General features: G+C 39.0%; 1 protein-coding gene across 6 annotated transcripts in view; it reads left to right on the top strand.

Annotated features, from left to right (window-relative positions):
- Positions 1-27,655, top strand: part of RUSC2 (RUN and SH3 domain containing 2) — a 90,863-nt gene that overhangs the window by 53,943 nt on the left and 9,265 nt on the right. For 5 of the 6 annotated variants that reach the window (XM_031945368.1, XM_031945369.1, XM_031945370.1 and 2 more), the window contains exon 2: positions 15,911-17,959. In XM_031945368.1, coding sequence (XP_031801228.1) covers positions 15,979-17,959 — 1,981 coding nt within the window. In that variant the 5' untranslated portion in view covers positions 15,911-15,978. Of the gene's footprint in view, positions 1-5,733; positions 6,161-15,910; positions 17,960-27,655 lie in introns of those variants that run through there. The other variant, XM_023497643.2, reaches the window with a different exon arrangement.

Below are 27,655 nucleotides of genomic sequence, written 5' to 3'. Positions count from 1 at the left end.
TCAAATGAGAAAGAATTGTGGGAATAATACCTGAATATAGCATAGAATAATTCCAAGGTAGGAAAAAAGTTTTAAGAAAGAGTGCTAAATCCCAAAGAGGATGAAAATGTTTGAAACTCCATTGGTCAGGTGAGTAGGAGGTCATTGCTAATCTTGAACAAGAGAGTATATTCATTGATGGGTGTAAAAACCATATTTCAGGGTATTAAGGACTGACTGCATCTGTCCTTGCAGATAGTGATTCTAGACAGCTGTTACCAAAAATGTTGAAAAGAAGGGAAGGAGAGACAGCTCTGCTGTTTGGGGTCTTTGTGTCTCTAGAACCAATAGTCAATTTAATCCTAAATCATGAGTACTTTACCTCTTACTTTCCTAACCCGCTTGACTTGTCTTGCTGCAAGTGCCCTGAAGTCCTTAGACCATTTCCTGTTTCAGTTATGCCAATAACTACTGTTCTCACTGACAAAGAAATGCATCTGAGCAACCTGCCTTTCAGTTTAAATCTTGACTGACTTGATTATTCCGTCCCTTTGTTTTATATTGGCACTAGGAATTACTGTCAGCTCCTCCAAAGACTCCTATCCCAACTGATTTCTTATCCTACCTCAGGCCTCCCCAAAAAAGCTAGAAGAGAAATGTCATCTTTCATAAGAATATGGTTTGCAAGCCTGCTTTATGTACTTATTTCTTCATCATGGATGCCCATGATGCAGAGATAGATTATAATTTATTAAATGGGTAGATTTGAGAAAGTAGGGTGTGTATTTGTAGTTATTACTTTTTTCTCAGTTGCCTGATTTGGGTCAACAAGATCTGAATTTTGGGGGAGTTTACCCCATGCTTTCAGTATTTTACTTTTCCATTTTAGATACCCTGACAGTGGATTTCTCAATGCCTTCAAAATTGTATCACCACTAACTTGGATTTCTTCTCTAATCCAATTGCTTTTTCCACTTCTGTTTTCTTCAATATCATATCTACTCTCTCGAACAACCATCTGAAATTACAGTATAGTTGTCATGGCTTCACATGCCAATAAAAAAGGAATTGTTATAAAAAATCTTAATAGATCTTTTTTATTTTTAAATCTGTTGTCCTTCTTCAGTTTCATCCTCACTTGCTTTCAGAATGACTTTACTTAATTGGGTCTTTTGCCTAGTTTTCTTTATACTCATTTTTCCCTATATTGCTTCTCACTATTAATCATTTATGCTTATATCATTTTTTTTTACAAACAAGTTTATGTTTTATACCATTGCTATGCTTGGCTACCATGTTTCATCTCTTTGTTAGATGATATGTTTGTTGACTGAGACAGTTTCTAGTCTCCTTTGGTCTCATTATAATAGTTGATTTACATCAGTTAAGCTTCTTTAGGAAATTAGTATAACCAGTATCAAAGTTCATTTCTCCATTCAGTTCCTATTTTTCAACATCAATAGTTTTAATTGTATATCTTTTCTCAATTTTATTCTTTCTTTAGAATTTGTAGTAATTTTGATCCTTTTTCTAACTATAAACAGGCAGTTGTTTCAGAAATGACTCCCGTATCAGTAAGAAATAATTTTTTATCTGATAAAATATAATTAAATTCCTTTTTGTGATATCATTTAGTATTCAGCAAGTTCAGCATCCTCCTCCATCTTTGTTGTCAAAAAAAATATTTTATAACAAACATAAAGCTTTGGTGTAGTGTATAATCTTTTCCCTTTTTATGTTTCTTTTTCTTGAACTGTATTTTCTAATGTGTTTTTTTAATCATCATCTCCTATACTCTACTTTTATATTCAAGTCTCTGTATGTGAAAGTGTTTGTTGGTTCAGAATGGAGATGGTTAGTGAATTCTTAATAGAATTTCTTTATCCTAAGTTTCTGCAACAGATGTCAATACATAAACTGTAATTATTTTCATAGTGATAACATGAGTTTTTATCATGAGCATCATAATACAAGATGACCAAGTGTCCCATGAAATGTTTTGAATATTTGCTTCATTTGGGCAGCTAGGTGGCATAGTATGTAGAACACCAGCCCTGAAGTCAGGAGGACTTGAGTTCAAATTTGGCCTCAGACAGATCCTGAGCAAGTCACTTAACCCCAATTGCCTCAGCAAAAACTGTATGTGTGTGTGTGCTTCATTTATTTTAATATTAATTTTTTTTTAATTTGAGTTCCAAATTCTCTTATTCCCTCTAGCTTTTGCCCTGTCCATTGAGAAGACAAAACATATAAGTTATATATGTGAAGTAAAAATTTCTGTATTAACCATATTGTTCCCCCCAAAAAAGCAAAGAAAAAAATAAAGTGAAAAAAGTATGCTAATTTACATTCAAGATCACATCAAGTTCATATCAGTTCTCTTTCTGGATGTAGATAGCATTTTTTCTTCATGAGTTCTTTGGAATTTTCTTGGATCACTGATTGATCAGAATAGCTAAGTTCTTCATGGCTGATCATTGTTACAGTATTATTACTGTTATTGTATACAGTATATCCTGCTACATTTTTGTATGTATCTATGTGTGTTTGTATTACATGTTTGTATCTAGAGATCCTTTTCCTTTTTCTTTGATCATTTTGGGGTATCAACTTAGTAGTTTTATTTCTGGGCCAAAAGATATGCACAGTTCAATAGCTCTTTGGGCATAGTTCCAAACTGTTCTCCAGAATGGTTGAACCAGTTCGTAACTCCTGCAGCAGTACATCAATGTACCTATGTTCCATGAATTTTTTTTTCTTGTGTAGACACACACATTAAGACCAATTTGATCAAAACAATCAACAAGCATTTATTATGTGCCAGGCATTGGGATATAAATATAAAAACAAGATAGATACTATCCTCAGAAATCTTAAATAATACTGAGCTGAATAGATAGATATGGTTTTATTTATAGCAAGATATATCAAAATTAATACAGTAGAGTTTCTCCCATAGCATAGCCAGTTCTTGGCCACTGGATAACAATGTTACATTTAGAGTACCCAAAGTTAAGAATATTTTCAGATGGTTTATAAACTATCTGATTCTTAGCACCTCAACTCTTGTTTACTCTCATTCTTCCACCAAGAAGTAAAAATGGGCTATTGAAGCCTGACGCCAATTTGCCCTGGTCAAAGAATTCAGCACCAAATGACTAGCCTACTTGGAAAGGAGCCTTTCCATACTTAGCTAGTTTAGTCCATAGAAAAGAGACATAGACTATTACAAAAATTATGCTCAATTCCTCATCATAGTAGATTTTGCATTTTGTTGGCAAAACTTTTTAGAAGTCAGGGTCACTGCCACATCGTGATAAGGTATTGGAGTAGCATTTTGTGAAATTTCACATACTTGAAGTATTTTAATATGTCCCATATTAATGTCCCAATATAGGAGGACATTGTATGATCAAGGGTAGATTGTATGATCCAAAATATAAGTTATGCAACAAAATGAAGGAAATATTAGTGTGGATTGGAATATCTAAGGAACACTTTATAGTGGAGGTGGGAAGATGGGTAAAATTTAAATAGAGACAAAGGATAGAGAACATTCCAGATTAGAAAGAATGTTACGAGCAAAGCCTAGATGGGGTAAATGAGCAGTATGTGAAAAAGATCAAGGAGACCAATCAGACAAGAGTGGAGGATACATGATGGGCTCAGGGAGAATTAAGGTTAGGTAATCAAAATCAAGTCAAATTACAGAGGGTCTTAAAAGCTAGGCAAGAAGTTTGCGTTTTATTCTATAATAAATAGGAGGCCAGTGAGAAAGGGAAGTGACCTGAAGTGATATAAATAATGGATGGTAAAGGGAGAAACTGGAAGAAGAATAGAAGACTGCTTATGTTTATAATGTGACAATGTATACATTTTGCTTCAAATTAATAACAAATTAATAACTTCCTTAGTGTCCATTGTACTCATTGGTATCTTGTCAGAAGTCCTATAAATCCTATTTATAAACTCCAGGAAGAGATTTTTAGTGGTGGCAACTGTATATAGGTGTGGCAAGAGGTCTGTGGTATAGTTAAAGTGGGCCAAACCAATAAAATTTGAGAGCTGCTCTCCTATATCAGCACCTGAATGCTGGCTGTCCTGTGTGACTAAATCACAGACTTTTATTCTTTTCATCTCAGCACATGGTCTCCATTATGAATGGAAAGGATATGAAGCAAAGGGGGAGGGGGGGAACGCTAGAGAAGGCTCAGCCTGCTTTATATGTTACAATTCTCTGTGAGCTCAGAGTTCTGCTTCTTTCCTCCTCTCCTCTCCCTTCCCCTCTCTGTTCTCAGCCCCAATTTATTTTTTCCAGCTTGTGTCATATGTTCAATGACTTCTTATCTAGGTCTTCAGACAGGAAGGAGAGTGTTTTTGGTGGCTAGTAAGATTGAGACCCAATGATCTGGGCTTGATGGTCATGTGGCACCATGGGAATGGAAAGGTGTTGGATTTGGAATTAGAAGACCTTAGTTTGGATCCCACCCCTGTCACTTGCTAGCTGTAAGACCCTGGGCCCTTAGGTCTTATCTAATCTTTCCAGATCTCAGTTTCCTCATCTGTAAAATGAAAGTTTTGGACTAAATAGCCTCTAAGGTCTCTTCAAGATCTAAATCTCTGATGAGGTGACAGAATAAGTATGAGGATGACTACTTTGTGACTATTTTTTGCAGTCTTCTCCTATCTCAATAGGATTAACCAGGTCTGAGATCTTCTTTGACCTCTGAGGTTAGAATCTTAAAGAGTCAAATAACAGAGAGTGAGAAGAGACAGTACTTCTGCTTCTTGTAAATAGAGTTCTTCAAGACAAAATTGTGGGAGTTTCCAGGATAGCAGAATGTCTGCTATAGTCCCAGGCAGGCCACCCCACCCTTCCTCTTCATAGAGAGCTGGTTTTGAACCACGAAAGAAAGGACAAGACAGCCTTCCTGCCAGAGAGCCAGGCAGAACTCTCACAGAACTCCTTTCCATGATCTGGAAGTTAGTGCTTTTTCTCAGCACAATGTCTCTTTAACTATCATCCCCAGACCTTTGTTCAATAGTTCCTTGACTTAAATGAGCTTTCTTCCCCCAGATGGGATGATTGGAGGAATAAGGTCTGACCCCACAATTACTAAAGACAAAGCTGTAACATTGGATTTGGAGAGAAATCTCAGTTTCTGCTGCTGTAAGGGATCCCACTGGAGGGATGAGAAACTGAGCCTCTGTGTTAGGGCAGGAGGCCATTCCTAAGGTGAGAGACACAAGTTACTGGAAAGCTACCACTCTCTGTCCCAAATTTCATCTTCCTAAAACAGACCTCCATCTCCTAATCTGAGTTTCACTTGCAGTTTCCTCAGAGCTTGAGCTGACTTCATTTGGGAAAGAGATAAATATCTCCCCCAAAAAAGCCTTTCCCTCTGGTTAAACTACCAGGAACCTACAGAGAATATGCATGGTATTGCTCTTTGAATCTCTTTCCTTGGTTTCCTGAACCTCAGAATGACTCTCCCAGAACTTGATGAACTTCTATAAATGACTGCCCTGAGATCAGTCTAGATATACTTCCTGTCCCCCTCCCCCAATTCTTGCACCTCATCCCCATTCTGGGCCCACTGAGGTTAAACAAAGGAAAGGGGCAAAGGGAGGAAATGAGATGTCACTCAAAGGTGGAAGAGGGAAAGGTTTCTAGCTAAGAACTGAAAGGAGTGGCCCACGGAAAAGGAGAAAGCCCCAAGTCTGTTTCCATCCCAAGTTCTTTCCCAGGGACCTCCTAGGGAATGAGAAGGACTGGGCCCAGCCCATCCTGCTTCCTCTTCTGTTACTCAAAAAGAATCATCCATCCAGTTCCGCTTGCCCTGGATCTCTGACTCCTTCCTCCTCCCTCCCTTTCCCTGGGCTGAGAGCCCATAGGGATTGACAGGGAGGGAGGCTGAATGGCTGTGCTGTGGGCATGCCTATTCCTTCCCTTTCCCTCTTCCCTCAGCAACAACGTCACCGCAGCAGCAGCGGCGGCGGTGGCAGCAGCAGCAATAGCAGCAGGGACGCTGGGGATGGAATTGCGCAGCCCCTCTGCATGGGCAGAGATGCAACTGTGAGGAACAGAAAATAGAGCTGAGGAAATCAGCCAGATTCCCCTGCCCAGCCAGGCCAGAGCCATCAGGAAACCCGAAGGTCTAGTTGAAGGCTCCTTACAGAGGTACAGCTGGATGGGGAGGGAAGAATAGGGAGGCTTGGATGGTTGCCTGGCTCTTTCTTTTCCACCTCTAGATCCTGGAGGCTGGCTTTGTCTATCTGGCTCAGGGTTGGGAAGAAGGGGTCTGATAGAATAGCCGCCAGAACTCCTCAATCGTGTGTGTGTGTGTGTGTGTGTGTGTGTGTGTGTGTGTGTGTGTGTGTGTGTATGTGTGTCAAGCACAGGGATAACAAACAGCCAGGCCAAAAGGGTTTGTGCTGGTGCTGCCCTATCAATGAGGTAGAATGTCTCCCCTCCTCCCTCCCTCCTGCTGGCCAAGACATCAGCATTTGTTTTGGTTCAGAGAGTCAGACTGCTCCCTCCATCCCACTGCTGTCTATTTGAGAGAGGTAGACATAATTAAAGACAAAAGGCTGAAGTATGTATTAGAGAATCCTGCCAAAGGAAGGCTAAGTCTGTATAGTCCCCCAAAATGGAGTGATCTTAGAGGATTAAACTCTCCATCCCCATGATTCTATAGGGACCAGAAAGCTGAGTCTTGGTATAAGATCTGACCAGAGAGATTATTTCCCCCTGAGGGCTGACCAGGGATGCTCTGAGGTGTACAGGAATCAGCCATTAAGGAGGTTGAGGTAGAGATGGGTGGAGGATGGAGCAATATCCAGATAGCTGACTAAAAAGTCAATAATAACCAAGGTCCCTGGTATCATATTCAGACTCCTAGGGAGTTATATTCCCTTCTTCCTTCTTTCATCATTTCCCCCTCCCCAACCATGCCCTTTCACTTTTCCACCTGCCCTCTCAGGGAATTTTTCAGTATATTATAAGTGAGCATTCCTGTTGAGAACCATGTCCTTGCATCTCAGGGCTCTCAGGCCAAGGTCACTGAAATCTGGGACCAGACTCAGTGTTCTAACTCCTAGTCTCTACTTCATTCTCTACCTCTCCCTGGAGATGGCAAGAACTGAGAAAGGTAGGCAAGGGGACACCTACTAATATGCACTAGGATTGTCTGGAAGATAACACTGGCTATAAGGTAGGGCCTTCCTCCTTGAATATTAAACATTTTTCTAGCCAGGAGTGTCCCCAGGATATCATGTCAGTCTGAAAGAGGCTCTCATGGTGTGGGCTCACTTACAAATAGAAAGAAACAGAGGCAGCCTGGTATTTGCACAAGCCCCCTTCCTCCATTTTAATAGTAGTTATTTTATATATTTTCTGTATTCTTGAAACAAGACTTTCAGAGACCTTACCTCTATTGCAGCTTTGGCCTAAAAGGAGAAGAACCCCAAGGAGGAGGTTGTGGTCCCTGCTAGTTGCAATATGATAATCATTATGCTACCCATTAGCTTCCTGTGGAAAGGACAAGCCAGGGTTAGAAAAAAGACCCTCCCCAAAATCCTTCTTCCCTGGTGTGGAGAGTTGGTACTTGTGTGATTGTCATCATTGTTGTACTTGTGGTCTCATGTTAATTGAATCCACAATTCGACAGTTAGCCTGGTTAAAGTTATTAACTCAGTCATCAAGCTTATTAAGCATTACTATGTGCCAGATACTGTGCTAAATTAAACATAGATTCAAAGAAAGGCACTGTCTGTCCCTATTCTTAAGATGCTCACATTCTAATGTGGGATTCTCCTTTTGGTGTCCCAACCCAAGAACTCTGAAAATTGAAGGAAAGGAAGGTTATGTGTGATGAGGGCTCTTTTTTCTGTAGCCGTTTGTCCCTAAGGAGAAAAACAAGGGCAACTCTGAGTGGAAGTAACATCCGGTTAGTCTTGGAGAGTCAGAGCAAACTGACTGGTCAGAAGCTGGCTTAGAGTGCTTAGCTGGATGGGCTTCCTAAAAGACAATGGATTAGGCTTCCAGTTATTTCTCAGGTGTACCCTTTCACTCAGTCTACCCTTAACCGGGGGTGGCTTTTCCTCATGGTTGAGAACCATGCTATGAGCTCCCCTAGAGCCAGGATTTAGTCTTCTCCTTTCTCCACAGCACAGGGATGGGGACATAGGAAGCACTCAGTAGACTCTGCCTGAATGACCCCAGATTAAATGAGAACACAGGGAAGGAAGGAAGGAAGGAGGGAGAGAATGAGTATCTATTATATGCCAGGGACTGTGCTAGCTACTTTTTCCAAATATTATCCCATTTTAATATTCACACGAATACTTTCTTTTGAAACGTAGTACAAAAAAAGTCAAAGGACAGTCCTTGTTCCCATTGAGCTGACAGACTGTTAGATAGCCACATCTTAGGAAGAACATTGATAAGCCTGAGAGAAAACAAGAGATGGTAAGAAAATTCAATATTGAGTCGTATAAGGTTGGAGAAACCAAGGACACTTACTTTGAAAAAGTAAAACTTGGGGGGATACATAATAATTCATTTTAAGTATTTGTAGGATTATATATGAAAAGTCCATCTCCTTTTTTTTCCCCTAAAACTCGCTGTGTTTCTGGTAGCTTTAATTATTTTTTTTTTTGCAATTCTTCTAAACGTATTTCCACATTTATCATGTTGCACAAGAAAAATCAGAAAGGGGGGAAAATTAGAGGGGAAAAACAAAAGCAAGTAAACAATAATAACAACAAAGGGGAAAAACACTATGTTGTGATCCACATTCAGACCCACATTTAATGATCTTTTTGGATACAGATGGCTCTCTCCATCACAAGTCTATTAGAATTGTCCTGAATCACTTCGTTGTTGAAAAGAGCCATGTCCATCAGAGTTGATCATCACATAATCTTGTTGCTGTATACAATGTTCTCTTGGTTCTACTCACTTTATTTAGCATCAGTTCATTTAAGTCTTTCCAGGTCTCTCTAAAGTCATCCTGCTGATCATTTCTTATACAGTAATAATATTCCATTACATTCATATACCATCACTTATTCAATCATTTCCCAACTGAAGGACATCCATTCAGTTTCTTGTTCCTTGCCACTACAAAAAGGGCTGCTACAAAAATTTTTGCACATGTGATTCTTTTCCCTTTTTATAATCTCTTTAAGATACAGGCCCAGTAGAGACTCTGCTGGATCAAAGAGTATGTAGAGTTTGATAGCCCTTTGAGCATAGTTCCAAATTTCCCTCCAGAATGGTTGGATCAGTTCACAACTCCATCAGGAATGCATTGGAGTCCTAGTTTTCCCATATCCCCTCCAACATTTATGATTATCTGTTTCTGTCATCTTAGCCAATCTGAGAGGTGTGCAATGGTATTTGTTAGCTTTAGACTAGGAATTGATATCCTACCACTATCAGCCATCTCACAAAGTCTCCAGCCCCAGTTTTTAGACTGATTTCTGTTAGTTTCTGTTGGTCTCTTGGGGAATTGCAGCTATTTCTTGGAATAAATTCAGGGAACTTTGTCTTTGGCTCCACTGCTTTCATCTTCTTTCAAAATTTTATTCATTTTGAACTTAAATACAAAAAGACAAAAAAAGAACATTTCCATGTGCACAGCACAAAATGAAAAGAGGTTTCAATATAAAATGATGAATTTTGATTTCACAGTTTTCTTTTTTAAAAAATTATGTAATAAGTATTACACACCATTTTCAAAGCTTTTCCTTTGCTTCCTTCTAAGTTCTCTTTTGTTCACTTTATTACTTTTTCTTTCTGTCTCCCTATCCTGCCCTGGGGAAAGTGTATTCCTGTGTATATATGCAAAATCATATTATACATATTTTTTTAATCAGTTCTTTCTCTGGATGTGGATAGCATCTTCCTTCATAGGCCCTTTGTAGCTGATTTGAGTATTTACAATATTCAAAAATGATTGAGTTGTTCGAAGTTGTTTTTAAAATAATTGCTGTTACCATGTACAATTTTCTCTTCATTTTGTTCATTCACACTTGATTATTTCATTGCAAGTCTTTATATGTTTTTCTAAAATCAACCAGCTCATCATTTCTTATTGAGCAGTAGTATTCCATCACAAACATTCCATTTCACTTAAATTGATTGGCATATAGACAAAATAACTTTTTAATTGTTTTCATCTTCTTTCTAAAATTCTCAAATTGAGTTCCAACTTGAAGAAATGCATTTCCTAAATCTTTCTAGTCCCTGAGCCAACCCCTATTTAGAGAGCTGTCACACCTAATCCCAAATTAACTTTCTCTCTTCTGCTGCTGCCACAAACTGAGTGCCTGACTTGGGTACCAGCTTCTTCTTTCTTCTTCTACCCTTACCTCACAAACTACAAAACTGTGTTTCCCAGAGCTTAGGCACTTAATACGTGCTAGTTAACTGACTACTATTTAGAAGGGGAAATGATATATTTTCATTTTAAAGATAATATTAAGATTATTAGAAATGTATGTGTGTGTGTGTGTGTATGTGTGTGTGTGTGTGTGTATATATATATATATATATATATATATATATATATATATATATATATAATTTATCTTCTTCCAGATTAGATTTTGGCTTTGCTTCCTAGGGTATGTCCATACTTTAAAGATTACCATTAGACACCTATATGTGTATACATGCAAAACCATACTATACTTCTTTTTATCAGTTCTTTCTTTGGATAGATATGGATAGCATCTTTCTTCATAGTTCTTTTGTAGTTTATTTGAGCATAATGCTTAAAAATGACTGCTATTCCTAAAAGCTAGAGCCTCCACACTATAGCAGTTGCTCTCTTTTGGTCCCAGAAGAGAATAGAGTCCTTGGAATCAAGACGTTCCTTTGCCAATTTGGGGATTCATTTACTTGAGCTCCTCATATCAAACTTTTTGGCTAAATCTACAATTCTGTGGTCATTCTCAACCAATTAAGAATCTTGATTACGCCCATCAATTGGAGAATGGCTGAATAAATTGTAGTATATGAATATTATGGAATATTATTGTTCTATAAGAAATGACCAGCAGGATGATTTCAGAAAGGCCTGGAGAGACTTACATGAACTGATGCTGAGTGAAATGAGCAGGACCAAGAGATCATTATATACTTCCAACAACAATACTATATAATAATCAATTCTGATGGACGTGGCTATCTCCAGCAATGAGATGTACCAAATCAGTTCCAGTAGAACAATAATGAATTGAACCAGCTACACCCAGCGAAAGAATTCTGGGAGATGACTATGAACCATTACATAGAATTCCCAATCCCTCTATTTTTGTCCACCTGCATTTTTTATTTCCTTCAGCTAATAGTACATTATTATTTCAAAGTCCAATTCTTTTTGTACAGCAAAATAACTGTTAGGATATGTATGCTTATATTGTATTTAATTTATACTTTTAACATATTTAACATGTATTGGTCAACCTGCCATTGGGGGGAAGGAGAGGAAAAATTGGACCAAAAGGTTTGGCAATTGTCAATGCTGTAAAATTACCCATGCATATAACTTGTAAATAAAAAAAGCTATAATAATAAAAAAACGAAAACAAAAAGAATCTTGATTACATAACAGTTTGAGGGGGTTCCACCTACATTCCTACTTAATTATTGGCTACTTGGCTACTTGATAACTGCTACAGTGCTCATATATGCTCAGCAAACATCGGTTGAATGACTAAAATTATACTAAACAAAACTGCCCAACAGTAGAATGGCCTCTCTTTTAGAATTAGTGAGTTCCAAGTCAGAGGGAGTGATTAAGCCAAGATCAGCTGATTATTCATCAAGGATTAATAATAATTATAATCCTGGAGTTATAAATTTACGACTGGACCTTAGAGAGCCTATCATCCAATCTTCTCATTTCATAGTTAAGGAAACTGAGTCTCAGAGAAGTTAAGTGACAGTCATGGTCACAGGCAAGAGCTGGTATTCAAGCCCAGGTCATTGGACACTGAATCCACTGTTCTTCTCTATGTTGCCTTTATTGCCTACCTTGATAAGAATATTATAGTAAATTTTTTGTAGGATCTTATCAAACTCTTGAGATTTCTCTAACTCTATGATGACAGCTGCTGAGAGAGTAGGTAAATTCATCCAGTCAGATACATGGTTAAGAAAAGATACTCTGACTTCTGGTTACAGAGATGTCTTCATACTTTCAGGGTGAGTTAGAAAAGTGAAGAATGGGGGAATCAATGAACACTGGAGTTGATTATCAGGGTCAGAGTTTAGATAGATGGAATAAGAGAGGGCCAGAGAATATATATTGTAAATAATTTCTCTAAAGGAAGTGAAATTGGGAAGATAATATATCCCCAAACCCAAGTCCAAGGAAGAGTTCTAAATTCTGGGATGCCAAGGAGCTTATAGCAATAGAGGCAAAGACTTGACTTGGCATGGAATCATGAGCAATTGAAAAACATCATGTGCCTGAAGGAGTGGGATGGGAAGTAATGGTTCTGTCTCTCAAGGAAGGTGGTAGTTCTGTTTTCCTCCCTTCTTTCTCAGGCAGCTGATCTAGGATACAGTGTTTAAGGGTTTGATTGTGAAAAGAGAAGTTAGCAGAACAAAATCAAAATGAGAAAAGAGAATTTGAAGTGTACTCTTAAGTCACCAGTTAGGACTTGGGCATGGATGAGCACACTGGTAGGAATTAGTTATCAAAGGAGGAAGTGTATCATGAGACAAACATGGCCAGCAATGGAAGGAAGAGGGGGAGGGAGGGAGGAAGAGGTCATGGAAGAGGCCATGCAGTGGTATGTGTGTTGAACATATTTGATTTTGTTAAATAAAACTCTCAGTTCTGGCTCCAACAAACTCCTTTTCTACCTTGGTTCAGACACAGACTTCAAGGGGGAATGCTTCTTCATTATATGGCACAAATACTTGCAGTCATTTAGCAGACTTCTTCAGGATAAATTAGGCTCTCCTCTCTTGCTGGGTAGGAACAATAGAAGGAGTCCCTCAAAATCAAGACAATAAGATATCAAACCCCTCATTAGAATTAAGACCCCCATAGTAGGAGGATCCTGGAACAGAGAATTTTCTCTGGAATCATTGTCATATTTATTTAATGCTTCAATAAGCCTTGGACTTAAGGTTCTCAGTGTGACTGTCACAAATATCAAAAGATGCTATGCCTCACTTGTGCTTACAGCTCTGAAAATACAATGTGACTTTAAAAGACCACAGGATGGAGATATGACTCCATGAAGTTTTCTCTATCTTACATCATTAGGCACAAGGCCTAGCTCTCTGTGTTGTCTTACTTTTTTTTTTTTTTTGACTTTGTCTGTTTTCCTCCCCTCCCCCATTCTTCCTTCTTCCCATTATCCCATAATTGACCAAAATATTGACTCAAACTATATATGTCATGTCTGTTCTACAGACTGCCATGGCCAAAGAAGTCATAAGCCTGTTGTTACCTTTCTGGAGAGAATCCTTTCTTGGGTTCTGTCAAAGGAGAAAGAATAGAATATATTGTTTTTCTGAGAGAGAAAGGAGAGAGAGTGAAAGCACTATATACATATACATTTTTCATAGGGTCAGTGACTATCAAGTTATAACAGTAAAATAGTTTTTAAATTTACTGAATTATATTTTATCATCTCATTTGATCCTGTGAGATTTATTGTCATAAATAATGTTATCCTTATTTTATAGATGAGGAGATTGAGGATCTGGGAACTTATAACTTGCCTGTGATCGCACAACTAGTAACCATTCAATTTGGAACTCCCCTAACTCCAAGTCCAAAGCCCTTTCTGCTAGACCCTGATTAAGTGATTATTGTATATTTGGGTGTTTTAGTATACTTGAGTAATTTAGTGTTTATGGATGAGCATATCACCATATATGTATGTATTTTTGTATGTCTCTGCATCTTGTGTGTATGTTTGTGTGTGCCCCCTGATGATGGAGTTACAAGCAGTTCCAGATGAGGATCCTACAGTGAGGTTTTGACTATAGAAAGAGGTACTAATATATAATTACTATAACAGAAAGCTCTTTATATCTATTCATTTATATATATATATATATATATATATATATATATATATATATATTAGCCCTATAAAGAAGTTTCCATGGCTACTGGGATCTGAGTGACAAGGAGAATGGGAGAACACCATTATCTGTGTGTCTCCGTGAGCCACATGGACTGATACTTGGGAATGATGTAGTTAGGAACATATGGACAGGAAAAGAACCCTCCCCATTGTCTATCTTCAATATTCCTCTGTTGTAGAACAAATGTTGCACTGTATTACATGTGACTAGATGTTGTCATATATATAAATTTACAAGAGTTAAAAAAAAAGTTGGAAAGTGGTATCTATCATTAAAAAGTAAATGACAGAAAGAAGGGTGAAGAGAAAAGCATCCTAAAGTAGAAGATAGAAAAATAGGAGTGACAAGGGAAAGAATAGAGGAATGAGTGGGCAGTGAATTGAGTTAAGAGATTCTCTTGAAATGAAGACTATTTGAGCAGATAGAGACTGAGAGCTCAGACACTTAGGAAAACTGAAATTGGAGGAACAGTAGGAATGGAATCTTAGCTTTAACATAGAACTATATAATAATACTGTACATTTATGGAGAACTTTTAAGGTTTGCAAAAGTGCCTGATACATCTTATCCTTTGATCCTCACAACAACCTGAAAGGTAGGTGTTGTTATTTCCCCCTTTTTACAGAGGAAGGAACTGAGGCTGAGAGAGATTAAGAAAGACTTTGCCCTGCCTCCACAGCTAAGTAAAGGTCTGAGGCAGGTTTAGAAGCCTGGTCTTCCAGATCTAAGTCCAGCACCCTATCTGTGTGTGTATGACTGATCCAGTGACAAAGAAACTTTTATAATAAGGCTTCTAAACTACGTCTATGTCATATACTACTTGGGCATGTCTCTTCTCAAAACAGTTTTTAAGTATATAAAATAAAATTACAAAGAAAATAAATTATACTGAAACATAGTTATCAGAATATTTTTTTAAAAGATCTATTTTATTTTCTTAAAAGGAGAACCTAAACTAAACCTTGAAAACTGGGGGGAAATATTGAAAGACAAATATACAACCTATGTGATTTTATTTGTCTTTCAAACATTGTGCTTAATTTCCAAAAACTGGAATGATGAATATTTTTAAGGGTACTCTTATTGTCAGTCTTTCCACCATAGTTACTTGGTTCCCCATTAGAGCCAATAATATTTGTTGAAGACTGAGCAGAATTTGTTCTTTATTTTTGGAACAAGTAATCAAAGATGGAAAAAGTTTACTTGATAAAAAACATTTAAACATATCTATTATAGATTGAAACTCAAGGGAGGTCAAGCCTGTAAGTTTGCCTTAATTTTCACCCCCCCCCAAAAAAAAAAAAAACAAAAAAAAACATAAAACCGAATCTAGGTCCGGCCAGAACATATTTTATTCTCTCAGGAATAGGCCCCTATGATACAATAGAGTACCAAATTTGACAAAGGAGAACAAGGCTATAAATCTGAACTTTACCCCTTATTCTATTAATAATAGGGGCAGCTCAAGTCTGTGATGGCGCAAAACATACTGCATTTGTAATTAAACTATGTTCTAATCTTGGCTTTATGACTTATTACCTATGTAACTTTAGATACTTACCATTTCTGGGTCTCAGTTCCCTCATCTGTAAAATGAGAGTATGAGACTAGATGATATCAGGTGCTTTCTAATTCTTAAGTCTTGTGATTCTAGGATCCTTCCAAATCTTCTGCTCCCGGGAATAGGCAGGGTTTTATGTATCCCAAGTACAGATATGAAGATATGTTAGGTATGGTGGGAAGCTGTATGTGCCCTCACTTCTGGCAAGATGACATTGCATTTTGTCTCTTTTTGTGTCTCTCCAGGTTCCAGGCCTTCCTGATGAGATGTGTCCTGCCCCAGAGAGTACCGGGGGCAGTATCTGGGGCCATTGATGCCCTCGGCCGAACTTTCCAGAATGGATAGTCCCCCCAAGCTGACAGGAGAAACCCTCATCGTCCACCATATTCCCCTGGTGCATTGCCAGGTCCCTGACAGGCAGTGCTGTGGGGGTGGAGGTGCGGGCAATGGAAGTTCAAGGACCAACCCCTTCTGTCCCCCTGAGTTGGGCCACCCTGACAGAGACCTGACACAGGCTGACTCTCTGCTCTACAGTAGAGTGCTCCCTGCCTCAGGGGGTGCTGTTGGGCCTGGGGATGGTCCCAAAAGCAGGATCCGTGATGGGCGAGGCCCTGGAGTTCCCAAGCGGCACAACCCATTCCTAATGAAGGAGGGTGAGCCAGAAGAGCCATATGGAGATTGTGGCAGTTCAACCCAACAGTCCTTTCACCTACATGGGAACAGACAGCCCCCCTTCCAGTTGGCAACTCTTGGCCCTGGAACAGGGAAAACCTGGGGAGCCACAAACAGTCGAGCTGGAGTGGTAGAAGGACAGGAGCAGGAGCCTCTAAGCAGTTCAGAAGCACAGAAATGCAGCCATGGGCACCACTGTCCCCCAGAACTGGAGGCAGAGACCATGGAGCTGGATGAGGGGGGTGGCCCTGGGGCCAGTGACACCTCTGGTTTTTCCTTTGATCAGGAGTGGAAACTAAGCTTAGATGAGTCCCCAAGAAACCCAGGCGTCCGAGCCTGTGGCTGTTCAGGCTCAGGATCTCGACACTGCCGTTGCAGCAGCACATCCAGCCAATCTGAAGTGGCCGACCAGTCCATGGGCTATGTTAGCGATTCTTCCTGCAACAGCTCAGACGGTGTATTGGTCACCTTCAGTGCCCTCTACAACAAGATGCATGGTCACTCCCGTGCCAATCTCAACTCTGCCCCCCTGTCTTGCAGCGACTCCTCCTTCTGTAGCCACTCAGACCCCGGAGCCTTCTACCTGGATCTGCACACCTCGCCAGCTGAATCTAAGATGTCTTGTGAGTCTCATCACCCCGACAGTGGGGGTGGAGACGAGGGCTGCGGCTACCCTCATGCTGCCTCTCCTGAGCTCGATGCCAACTGCAATTCCTACCGCCCACACTGTGAGCCCTGCCCGGCTGCGGCTGACCTCACCGCCTGCTTCCAGAGCCAGGCCCGCCTTGTGGTGGCCACACAGAACTACTACAAACTTGTCACCTGTGACCTGTCCTCCCAGTCCTCACCCAGTCCCGCCGGCTCCTCCATCACCAGTTGCTCAGAGGAACACACCAAGGGCAGTCCTGGCCCAGTCTCAGGCCAACCCACTGAATACTACCTATTCCAAAAGCCAGAGACCCACACAGAGGAGCAGAAGGCCAAGAGTTCTCCAACAGAACTGGGACCTGGGGCGGGCCCAGATGTGATAGAGGGACAGGTATACGTCAACGTGTCTCCTCCCAACCTCAGTGGCGGGCGCCAGCGTTCCCGCAGTTATGACCGAAGTTTGGAACGAAGCCCTCCAAACCGGCTGGGCTCCCTGGAACGCATGCTGAGCTGCCCTGTCCGTCTGAGTGAGGGACCCTCCTCATTGGCTGGGCCCGGCTCCCCACCCAGACGGGTCACTTCCTTTGCTGAACTGGCCAAGGGCCGAAAAAAAGTGGGAGGCTCAGGTTCACCTCCCCTGCGGCTGAGCACTGGCGACTCCTCCCTGGAGTTCTCACCCATCCCTGAATCCCAGCGGGATGGGACAGGCCCACTGGATGAAGGGGCCCGCTGTAGCCACAGCCTACCCTCTCTTCCCCTTGGGCTCTGCCTGGATCCCAGCAGCCTAGAAGCCCAGGCTGAGCAGGGCAGCAGGGATGGCCTCCAGCAGGGCCCCCAGTCCAACGAGGTGCAACCCACCAGTTTTGGAACTGCTGGGCAGGCATCCCTGGCTCTTCTGATGGAGCCAAGTTCTCCTTTCTCAGCAGTCCCAGCCAGCAGTCATGCACAGAGGGATATAAGAGCTAGAGCTGACGGTAAGGATTGGGAAACCTAGATGAGCCACAGCAAACTGGGATGCCAGATGCCAGTATACTGGGGAACCATTCTTGGCATATCTGTTGAATACCTGAATTGATTATGGCGTAGAGGGAAAGGATGGATGACTAGGGAAATAAAGAGCTTTGAAGTGTTGACACCTCAAAGTGTTATAAAGATAGGAAGTGCTGTGGGAGAGACACAAGATGTTTAAAAAGGGGCCAACTAGCTAGTGGGGGACATAAGAACAACACACATGAGATAATTCGATAAGAACTAATTAAATGATCCCATTTCCGAGTATGATCACATTTCCTTCAGAAAAGGAAGAAAGCAATGTGAAAGAATCAGAAAAGGCTTCTTGGAGAAGCTGGAACTTGGGCTTGGTTTTGAAGGTATAAGGATTGGATAGGCAGATAGATTGGGTGGAAGGCATCCCTAGCTCAGGGTACATGAACAAAGGTACAAAAGTGAAACTAAGCACAACATGCAACCTTTAGCAACACACTGTGGAGATGTGACCTAACTGGAGTGAAGTAGAGGGCACATTCTGGGAAGCAGGTAAAATCAAGTTGGATATTTAAGGGTAAAATAAGATTGTGGAAGACCTGGAAACCAAAGATGAGAAGTTTAGAGGTGCTAAAGCAGGTAATAGACAGCCAACATAAGTACTTAAGTAGAGCTGTGCCACAATAGAAGCAATGCCTTTGGAAGATCAGTCTAGCCTTGATATACAATCTGGATTATAGCAGGAATTCTTAAATCTTTTTTGTGTCTTAGATCCCTTCTGGCTGCCTGTTGAAACCTGAAATTCTCAGAATAATGTTTTCAAATGCATAAAATACATATGATTACAAAGGAAACCAGTTATTAAAATAGTTAGAACATTAAAAAAAAAAAAAAGTTCACAGACCCCAGGTCTTTAAGATATGTGGATTAAAGGAAGAGTCAGCCCAGTGCAAAATTGTGGAGTTTGTCTTCATAGTTTAACTGCCTTTTTTTCTTCCTTCTCCTGCCCCCTGTCCTCTCACTGCCTCTCTGTTCAGGCACCCAGCCTTCTGGCTGCCCTAAGCACCCCAGTAGTACTCCAAAATCATCTCCTCCCTTCTCAATATTCCTTTAAATCCCTAGTTCCCTCAGAATAACTGCCTTAGCTAGTTCCTGGTATGAAAGTTGATTGTGGATATGTGACCTTAATTCGCAACTACTTTCTGGGTCTCAATTTCGAAATCCCCTTGACATAATGAGGGAATTGGAATATCCAAGACCTAGCTAAATTCTGTATTAGTAAACAAAATCATATCAATTAATATAGCTTGATGTATTATTCAAGTCATAGTATTATCAAAAATGACAATTACCTATATGTAAGAATGACACTTGACTAGAGTAGGGAGGTTTGGAGGTAGGGTAACTATTAGTATAATCATGCATAAGGTAAAGAGGGTATAATACATTTCATAAATATATAGCATTTATAGAGTGCCTTATGGTTTACAAAGAACTTTACAAATGTTAACTTATTTTATCTAACAACCACCATCATAATAGATGCTATTATGATCCCTATTTTACAGGTAAGGAAACTGAGGCAGACAGGTTAAATGACTTGCCCAGGTTCACACAGCTAGTAAATATCTGGAGCTGGTTTTAAACTCAAATCCTTCTGATTTCAAGTCCAATGTTCTGTTCTCTGTGTCACCTATGATGGTGATAATTATCATTTCTGTAGTATGGCAATGCTATTGACTAATAATGAAACCTAGAAATGGGGCTAATTTGGAGGGAAATGTAGAGAATTCACTTTGGATATTTTGAATTCATATGATCATAGTGTCAAAAGCTGGAAGGGTAGCAAAAATCACTTAGTCCATAACTCTCCCTTATTGCATAGATGAGAAAGTTGAGTCTGAGAGGGGTTACTTAAGTAAAAAGTAGCAAAGGTCAGATTGAATGCAGGTCCTTTGAATCCAAATCCAAAGTTCTTGCTGTTTCATATTGCCCCAGAGGTACTAAATAGGTTTTTCAGTTTGAAATGATGGTAAGACACACAAGTAAAAAGGTCTGACATTCAAACCATGAGGCACACGGGAAGTAGGTAGTTTGATCATTGAGTGTAACTGTTACCAGATCTTATTATCACTATTTGATACACGGGGCCTTAGGATAAGTCTGAATCCTTGAGCCCCAAAGACCCATACTTATCCTTGGAGTTATTCCCATGCCCCTCAAAGATAGCAGTCATTTCCCAGCTCGTAAAGCTGTGTTGCTTCCCAAAACATTGTCTTAAAAGTTAAGGAGATTTTTGTTCAGTCATGTCCAACTCTTTGTGACCTCGTGAACCATATTGTCCATGGGTTTTTCTTAGCAAACGGAATGGAGTGGTTTTGCATTTTCTTCTATAGTGGATTAAAGCAAATAGAGGTTAAGTGACTTACAGTGTCTTAAGGCTGTATTTGAACTCAGGTCTTACTGATTCTAGGCATAGCACTTAATCCACTGAGCTATCTAAATGTCTCCTTAAGGATACACACACACACACATACACACACACACACACACACAAAGTATGAATAACAGGGAGAAATTTTTTAGTGACCTCTGTATTCAGTTTATTTTTGTCTTTCTTCCATGGCCAGGTAATTTCTGGGCCCAAAGTATAGACACAGAAGAGGGAAGCTAAGTAGCAGATGTCAGTTTCTCCCCAAAGAAAAGCAACGTTGATTGTTTGGGGAGAAAACAAGCATGATGATAGGAATCCAATAATACTATTAGATCATCTATAAAGAGAGAAAGAAACAAACAGGAGTGACACTTGATCCCTGCAAAGAGTTCATGAGACAGTTCTGTATCTCTCAATGTGAATTTAAGATGTAAGAGAAAACACCTCAAGACTTGTCTGATCCAGCTAGTGACTGATGTAGGCAAAAATAGCAGCACAAAAAAAAAAAAAAAAAAAAAAAAAAAAAAAAAAAAAAGGTTCTGTCAGAAGGAATATTGGAATCATTGCTAAAGCCTTAGGCAAGGGATGGAATGCTTTATGAAAACAGGTAATATTTTGATTACTTATGCATAATGATGAAAGACAAGGATTTCATAGGGGAAAGGGAGAGTTCAGATTTGAACATCTACTTAAGATTAAAATAAATTTTTGACCAGGGGGAAAGTATGCATACAAAGCCTAGGATTATATATGACTGGAATCTTTGAATCTAATTAAAAAGACATTAAACTGGGAAAAAGAGAAAACTAGATGATGCTTATCCACCAAGCTAGATCCTCTAGAGAGTGGCTATGAGAAGAGTGCCAACTCCTAAGAGTTTATAGGAGAAAAATGCATGCAAATAAAATCCATAGTGCCTATGACCTAAATACTAATGCACAAATGTATAGAATGAGTGAAAAAAGATCAACTAGAAATCTGTGTGAAGAAACAAATTCAGCTTCATATATTGAAACTTAATTAGGGTAAGAGCCATGGATGGAATATGGCCGTCTTCAAAATAATCAAAAAAATGTTTTAAGAAAGAATAGCATTAGAATTTTAATCAGATGGACTCTTGTGGGAAAAAAAATTGAGGAACCATAAGGGGACAGCCTAATAGCATCTGAGTGAAAAACAGTGGCAGCAGATGTCACTGAAGAATATTAGAGCAGAGAAGAAAAATAGATTGCAATTAAAACATTGCAAACCTGACATAAAAGCATATAATTATAGAGGGGGGAGAGAGAGGGTGGTTCAGTTATCCTGAAAATCACAAGTGTGTTTTTTTGATTTTGGAAGGGGTGGGGTTTGCCAAAAGAAGAAATAATGTCCTGACTTGTCTTAGTAATAATTATCTCATATCTCAGAAGTTGGAGGAACCAATCAGAACAACTGGTATTCTGGACCTAACTCCCACCAACAAGGAGGAACTGGTTGCTAAAATGGATGTAATAAAACTTTGGAGGGAAATTGACGGCTGCATTACAGAATTTATGACAAAATGAGAGGAAAATCAAGCATTCACCCTAAATTCTGGGTGATGGTATTAACAGAGAGTTCAGAGGAAGGATACCTAAGATACTATGAATGAAATTCAGAAGAGGAAAAAAAAAAAAAAACACAGTTCAGTGATATTGAAAAAGAGGACAGAGTTGTCCCCAGTCTATGACTTAGAGATTTCATCAACCAACACTTAAGATAGGAAATGAAAACAAGGGCAGATAACAGGCTCAAGAGAAAAAAAATATATATATTAAATTATCATTTTGCTTCTGTTTTCTCATCCGAGGAGAATAATCTTTGGACTTTGAAGGACAAGAGAGAAAATGATTAGCAGGGAGTAGAAAGCCAGAATGAGTGAAGAGTTGGTCATACAGCAACTAGCTGCCCTCATTGGGATCCCCAGATCATAGAAATTATTTCTTAGGGTAAGAAATTTGAAGAGTCTGGAAATGAAAAAGGAACAAATAATTTATTAAATCTTTCTTGCATGCTGGGAGTTGTGCTAGATGCTTTACAAATAGCTCATATAATCTTTACAACCCTATGAGGTAGATAGATGCTGGTATAGTTGAAAAAATTGAGACAGAGGTTAAATGACTTTCCCAGTCACGGAGCTAATAAGTATATGACGCTGAATTTGAATCCAGGTCTTTCTGATGCCAGATGCAGCACTCTTCACTGTATCATCTAGCTGCTTTATATATGACTGCTAAAATACTTTTGATGATTTTAAATAATACTGGAAAACACAGGCAGTCCCAAAGCTCTACTAGAGAAGAGAATGAAGTCTAGAAATCTATTCCTGGAAGAATTCTGGATCACAGTAAGGAAGAATATATTAGGATCCTGGTAAGATTTTTCTGAATCCCCTGTAGTGTCTCCTTTACGTTCCTTGACAAAGCTAATTTTTCATTAACAAATTTAGCTCTTTGATAAGATATAAATTGACCTTCTTCCTAATTCCCCTGACTTAAGACTATATTAAAGGTGATGATGGAGTTATGACTGGCCATACACTTAAGCTATGAATGTCCTACTTAGTTTTCAAAAGAGTACTGGAAAGACAGATGTAGAGAACCTGAGCTGAGAAATACTGAGAGGAAAGGGATTATACAGAGATTCATGTTCTTTCACCAGTAGTGAAGTGATAAAGATGTTTTGGAACCAGAAAAGGATTTCCTAAGAGTTCTCAAACTAACAGCTATAAGAACTTAAGCCTGTAGCAGCAGGATGACACTAGCAGAGCACTCCAAGCCTTCTGGACCCAAAGAAGTTATTGGATAATTATGAATCCCTGGACTAAACAGGAACTGTTTTGATGAGTATCAAAGGAGAAAACCATGAAGTAAAGAAGAAAACTAAATTTTTTTCTTTCACCGTAATAAGGTATTTGGGCTACACATATCCAAAAAAGTGATCAACTCCATGGTGAGGTATGGAGGAGGCAAAATTTGTCAGATTTTATTTACATACTAATCTTAAAGGTGTTATTCTTTTGGAAGACTTCAACTCTTTGGCTTCCAGCCTGACCTAGGAATTGTGTTATCCAGGAAACCTGGTTCCAAGAGTTTTGATCTAAAATGTTTTTCCAAAAATTACTTTATCACTTCTCTATTCTCCATTCTTTCAGTTTCTGTAGCCAGTCTGGGCTAGGAATTCCTTAGTGTCTTGCCACTGCCTCCATCTTGAGACCATTTGGTTGGCTAGAGATGGTTCAAAGTTATGCAGACTTCATTCCTTTCTAGAGCTAGCTGATAGCACAGAAAGATGGCTTTGTGGTTGAAAAACTAGGCCTAAAGAAAGTAAGAGTTCTGTGCCCACTTGAGTATATTTGAGCATTTTTGAACCAGTGCTGTGTAACATCAGTAACTTGAGTAAAAGCCTAAATGGCTCACAAAATTTGTAGAGTATGCAAAACTAAGGAAGATCACCCAATAATTGAATGACAAGCTAGAAAATGGAACTACGTCTAACAAGATGAGATTTAATATGAATAAAAGTAAACTCAGAAAAAATGCTTTCTACATCTCTCAAGTCTGATTATTCCATAATTTGTCGCTCTAGCTCTACTTTTAAAGACCAAATCTGAAATTCAGACTTTAGCCATGATTCTGTCATCCTTAATATGTTGTTAAAGAAGAAAGGGGAGCACATAGCATCAGGTGGGGTTATACTTGGTATCAAAAAGTTAAACTCTTCAATAAGGGGGCTTTGTCAATGGAATAATATTTTGTAGGGATTTAAAAGGCCTACCAAGGATCCACTTAGTCTTTATTAAAAGTGTAATTTGTGACAGATATAAATAGATAAAAACATGTAGCTTTACTATGTGCCAGGCACTATTCTAAATTCTGGGGTCTACAAATAAAAGCCAACAAGACAGTCTTGGTACTCTTTAACAGATGATAATACATAAAGACCAGCTATAGAGAAGAAGGGATGTGTAAGTGTCATCAAAGTTTTGAAATGGTGTCTGGGAATTGGAAGCCTACTTCTAGGCAAAATAATGTAAAAGTTCACTTATCAGTATCAAAGGAAAGATGAAATATGCTGAAATGTAGCACATAGTAGCTGCTACTTGAAAATGATGTCCAAGAAACGATATCTAGGACTGGAAAGGAGTGATCACTAAAAGCCAGAAGAACTTGTTCAAGTATGGGCCATGCCAAATTATCACCACCTCCTTTTTGACAAAATTATTTGACTAGTAATTAGGGGAATACTACAGAGTATAGATTTTAGCAAAGCATTTCATGAAGTCTTTCATTTTTAAGATGGGAGGATATATATTAGATGATAATGATAGCACAATTAGGTGAATTTGGAACAAGTTGAATGATAATCCAAAAAGTAGCAATTTCAGTGTCTATTTGGAAGACCTGGGTATAAGTCCTGTCTCTGGCACTACTACAGCTGTGTGACCCTATGCAAGTAGTCTAGGCAACTGTCTAAGATACTGAGTTGCCAAGGAGGTGCTGACATACCTTGATAAAAGGAGTTTCTCCATTGAATTACCTACAGCAATAAAACCCCAAATCCAGTTCCTATCACTATTTCTATGCAGGAGGTGGTCTCTAATGCAATGCTATAGGTAAAAAGCATTAGATTTATTTTACTTGAGCCCTAAGAGGAAAAATTAGTAGTGAGTGAAAGGCACAGGAAAATTTAAGCTTGATGGAAAGAAAAGCTTCCTGATACTTAAAAGTTTTTCAAACATAAAATAGGCTACCTTGATCAGTAGTATACTAGTTTGCCCTCTTGAATTTATCAAGCCAAAGTTAGATGACTACTTACTCCTTTGTCAGATCTGTTGTAGATTGAACAGAGATTGAACTAGATACTCTCTTAACCTTGAAATTCAGAAAATATTCTGAATTTTTTTTTGTGATTCACAAATATGCAACACAGAAGTGAGCATAGAACAAGAGGGTGACCAGACCAGCAAGGAAAGACTTTGGTTCTGTATGATGCTATATATAATTGGGAGCTCTGACTGGTTGGAAGCTGGGAGGAGGAAAGAACATGTGGTTTTCATTTCCCTGTAATGGAAACAATCCAAATTTTAGGTGAGAGTAGGAAGAAAGATTTTCTCATGGGTTTTTTCCATGCAAATCCATGAGTCTTTCCTGAGGGGGACAGGGAAGGCTTCTAGGTTCTGAGTGGATAGTCTGTTTCCCACTGGCATTAAGCACTTGAAATTAAGCCAATATCGAGGGCCTGCCTATCCTGATAGGACTGTGGGTATATTCTATCCCATCATTCATTTCTCTCTGTCCAGGACAAAAAAATCAAGGTGGAACTTATAGGGATGGAGGGGATTCAAGCTTAAGCCACTTGCTTGAAAACATTTGGTGTCATACAGCATTAACCTCTTTAGTCTTTCATCCAATGCCCGTCTTTTTACTACAGAGACATTTAAGACATTGTCTATGTCCTTGGGAAATCTGTAATCTAGCTGGGAAAATACACACATAAAACAACTGAACATTGCAAGTATTATTAAATGTTAGATTATGTATTTATGCACTATGTCCTACAGAAAGTCAGAAAAAGACATCCATGAGGTTTGTAATAGATTTTTCCATTCTCAATTTCTATGCTTCCTTTTGTTTTCAAGGTTGTGGTCCTTTGTTAGTTGGCTGCTACTTTTCAAAACTTATCCTCCAAAGCCTACTTTATACTTTTTTACATTAACATAATACAAAAAAATCTATATTATAGTAATAACATACAATTTCTGCTGATGTAACTCGAGTTACTGGTGCATAGCATACTGTGTTCTCATCATTGTACTCAGAGAAGCAAAAGGCACAGTCTTACAAGCTAATATGAGACTAAGACAAATACGAGACAAGCTGACTAACAGTATATTATGGTATATGGCTGGTATGGAAAAGAATTCAGAGAAGGCAATTATTGTGATGTGGGATAGCCATAGAAAGCTGCTCAGAGGAGGCAGGACTTAAGCCAGGAAGTGAAGAATAGGTAGGATTTTGTTAGGTTAAGAGCAGAAAAGTGAGAATGAAATGAGCAAAGGGGTAGAGGTGAGTATACATTTCAGGGAGAAGTAAAAGATATATTTGGAGCATAAGGTTAGAGAGAGGTTTGAATGCCACCAGAATAAGAAATTTGAACTAAAATCCTGTAGACAGTAGAGAGCCATTGAAAGTTTCTGAGCAGGAGGATTGAAATGACCCGAGTAGTGTTTTATTATAAACATTATAAATAGGTTATCGTCTAGAAGTCTAACGACAGAGCAGTTTAACTAGCATAACTTATGAGATAGATTCTCGGTATTTTTCTGCAAAATTGACTAGTTCAGATGCCAGAAAAATAAGTATTAGTAAAAGAATTGATTTTTACTAAATTCTCTAATAAGTATTAAGTGCTTACTCTATATTGTGCCAGGCACTGTGTGTTGTTACACAGAAAAAGCAAAAACATTTCCTGCTCATAGGCTTCAAGACAAAAAGGAATTTGAATTGGGATCCCTGCCATGTCTGATAAGATTTTTAGTCCCTTCCAAAACCTATTTTTTAGTTTTCACTCTGAATTTAAGCTCTTAGACCATCCCTTTTGGCCCTGGTGTGGCACTCTCTTTACACTGTTTTATAATCACTGGCCATCTTGAAAAGATTGAAAATTCTTTTCCTTAAATTGCCTTCTCGTCCTCTCTCTCTCCTAGAGATCACCCTGACTATAACCCCTAAAAGTAAAACTCTTACCTCAATCCATTTTCTCTGTCCTGTTCAGTTTGTCTGAAGATCTGTATTTAATAGCACATTGTTAAGACCCACTCTGCCTTGAATGAAAACCCTTCTAAACCCTGACCTAGTCTCAGTAGGGACCAAATAGCCATGAAGACGGGTGCACTATCATCTTTGCAGCCTACATCAGTATTTCTGTTCACTGAGTACCTGTTTTCCTCCAGCTTTCAGCTCATTTGCAGGGCACATAAATGATGTATTATTGAATGATCAAGTTCAGGTTACCGGCTCTGCCAATTTCCCTAATAGTAATAGTAATAATAATAGTTTTTTTTATACATTTGTTAGTGGTTTGGAATTTACAAGTTGTTTTCATAGACATATAATGAGATACCAGTCAGGTATTTCTAGAAGCTGATTTGTCTAAAAGCGTATTCTTACGTTTTTATTCCAAAATTACTTAAAACATTTTAACAAAAATTGTCAGTTTCTCCTAAAAG

This window comes from Sarcophilus harrisii, chromosome 1 (assembly GCF_902635505.1).
Source record: "Sarcophilus harrisii chromosome 1, mSarHar1.11, whole genome shotgun sequence".
Lineage (NCBI taxonomy): Eukaryota > Metazoa > Chordata > Mammalia > Dasyuromorphia > Dasyuridae > Sarcophilus > Sarcophilus harrisii.
This window is presented reverse-complemented; position numbering and strand designations above follow the sequence as displayed.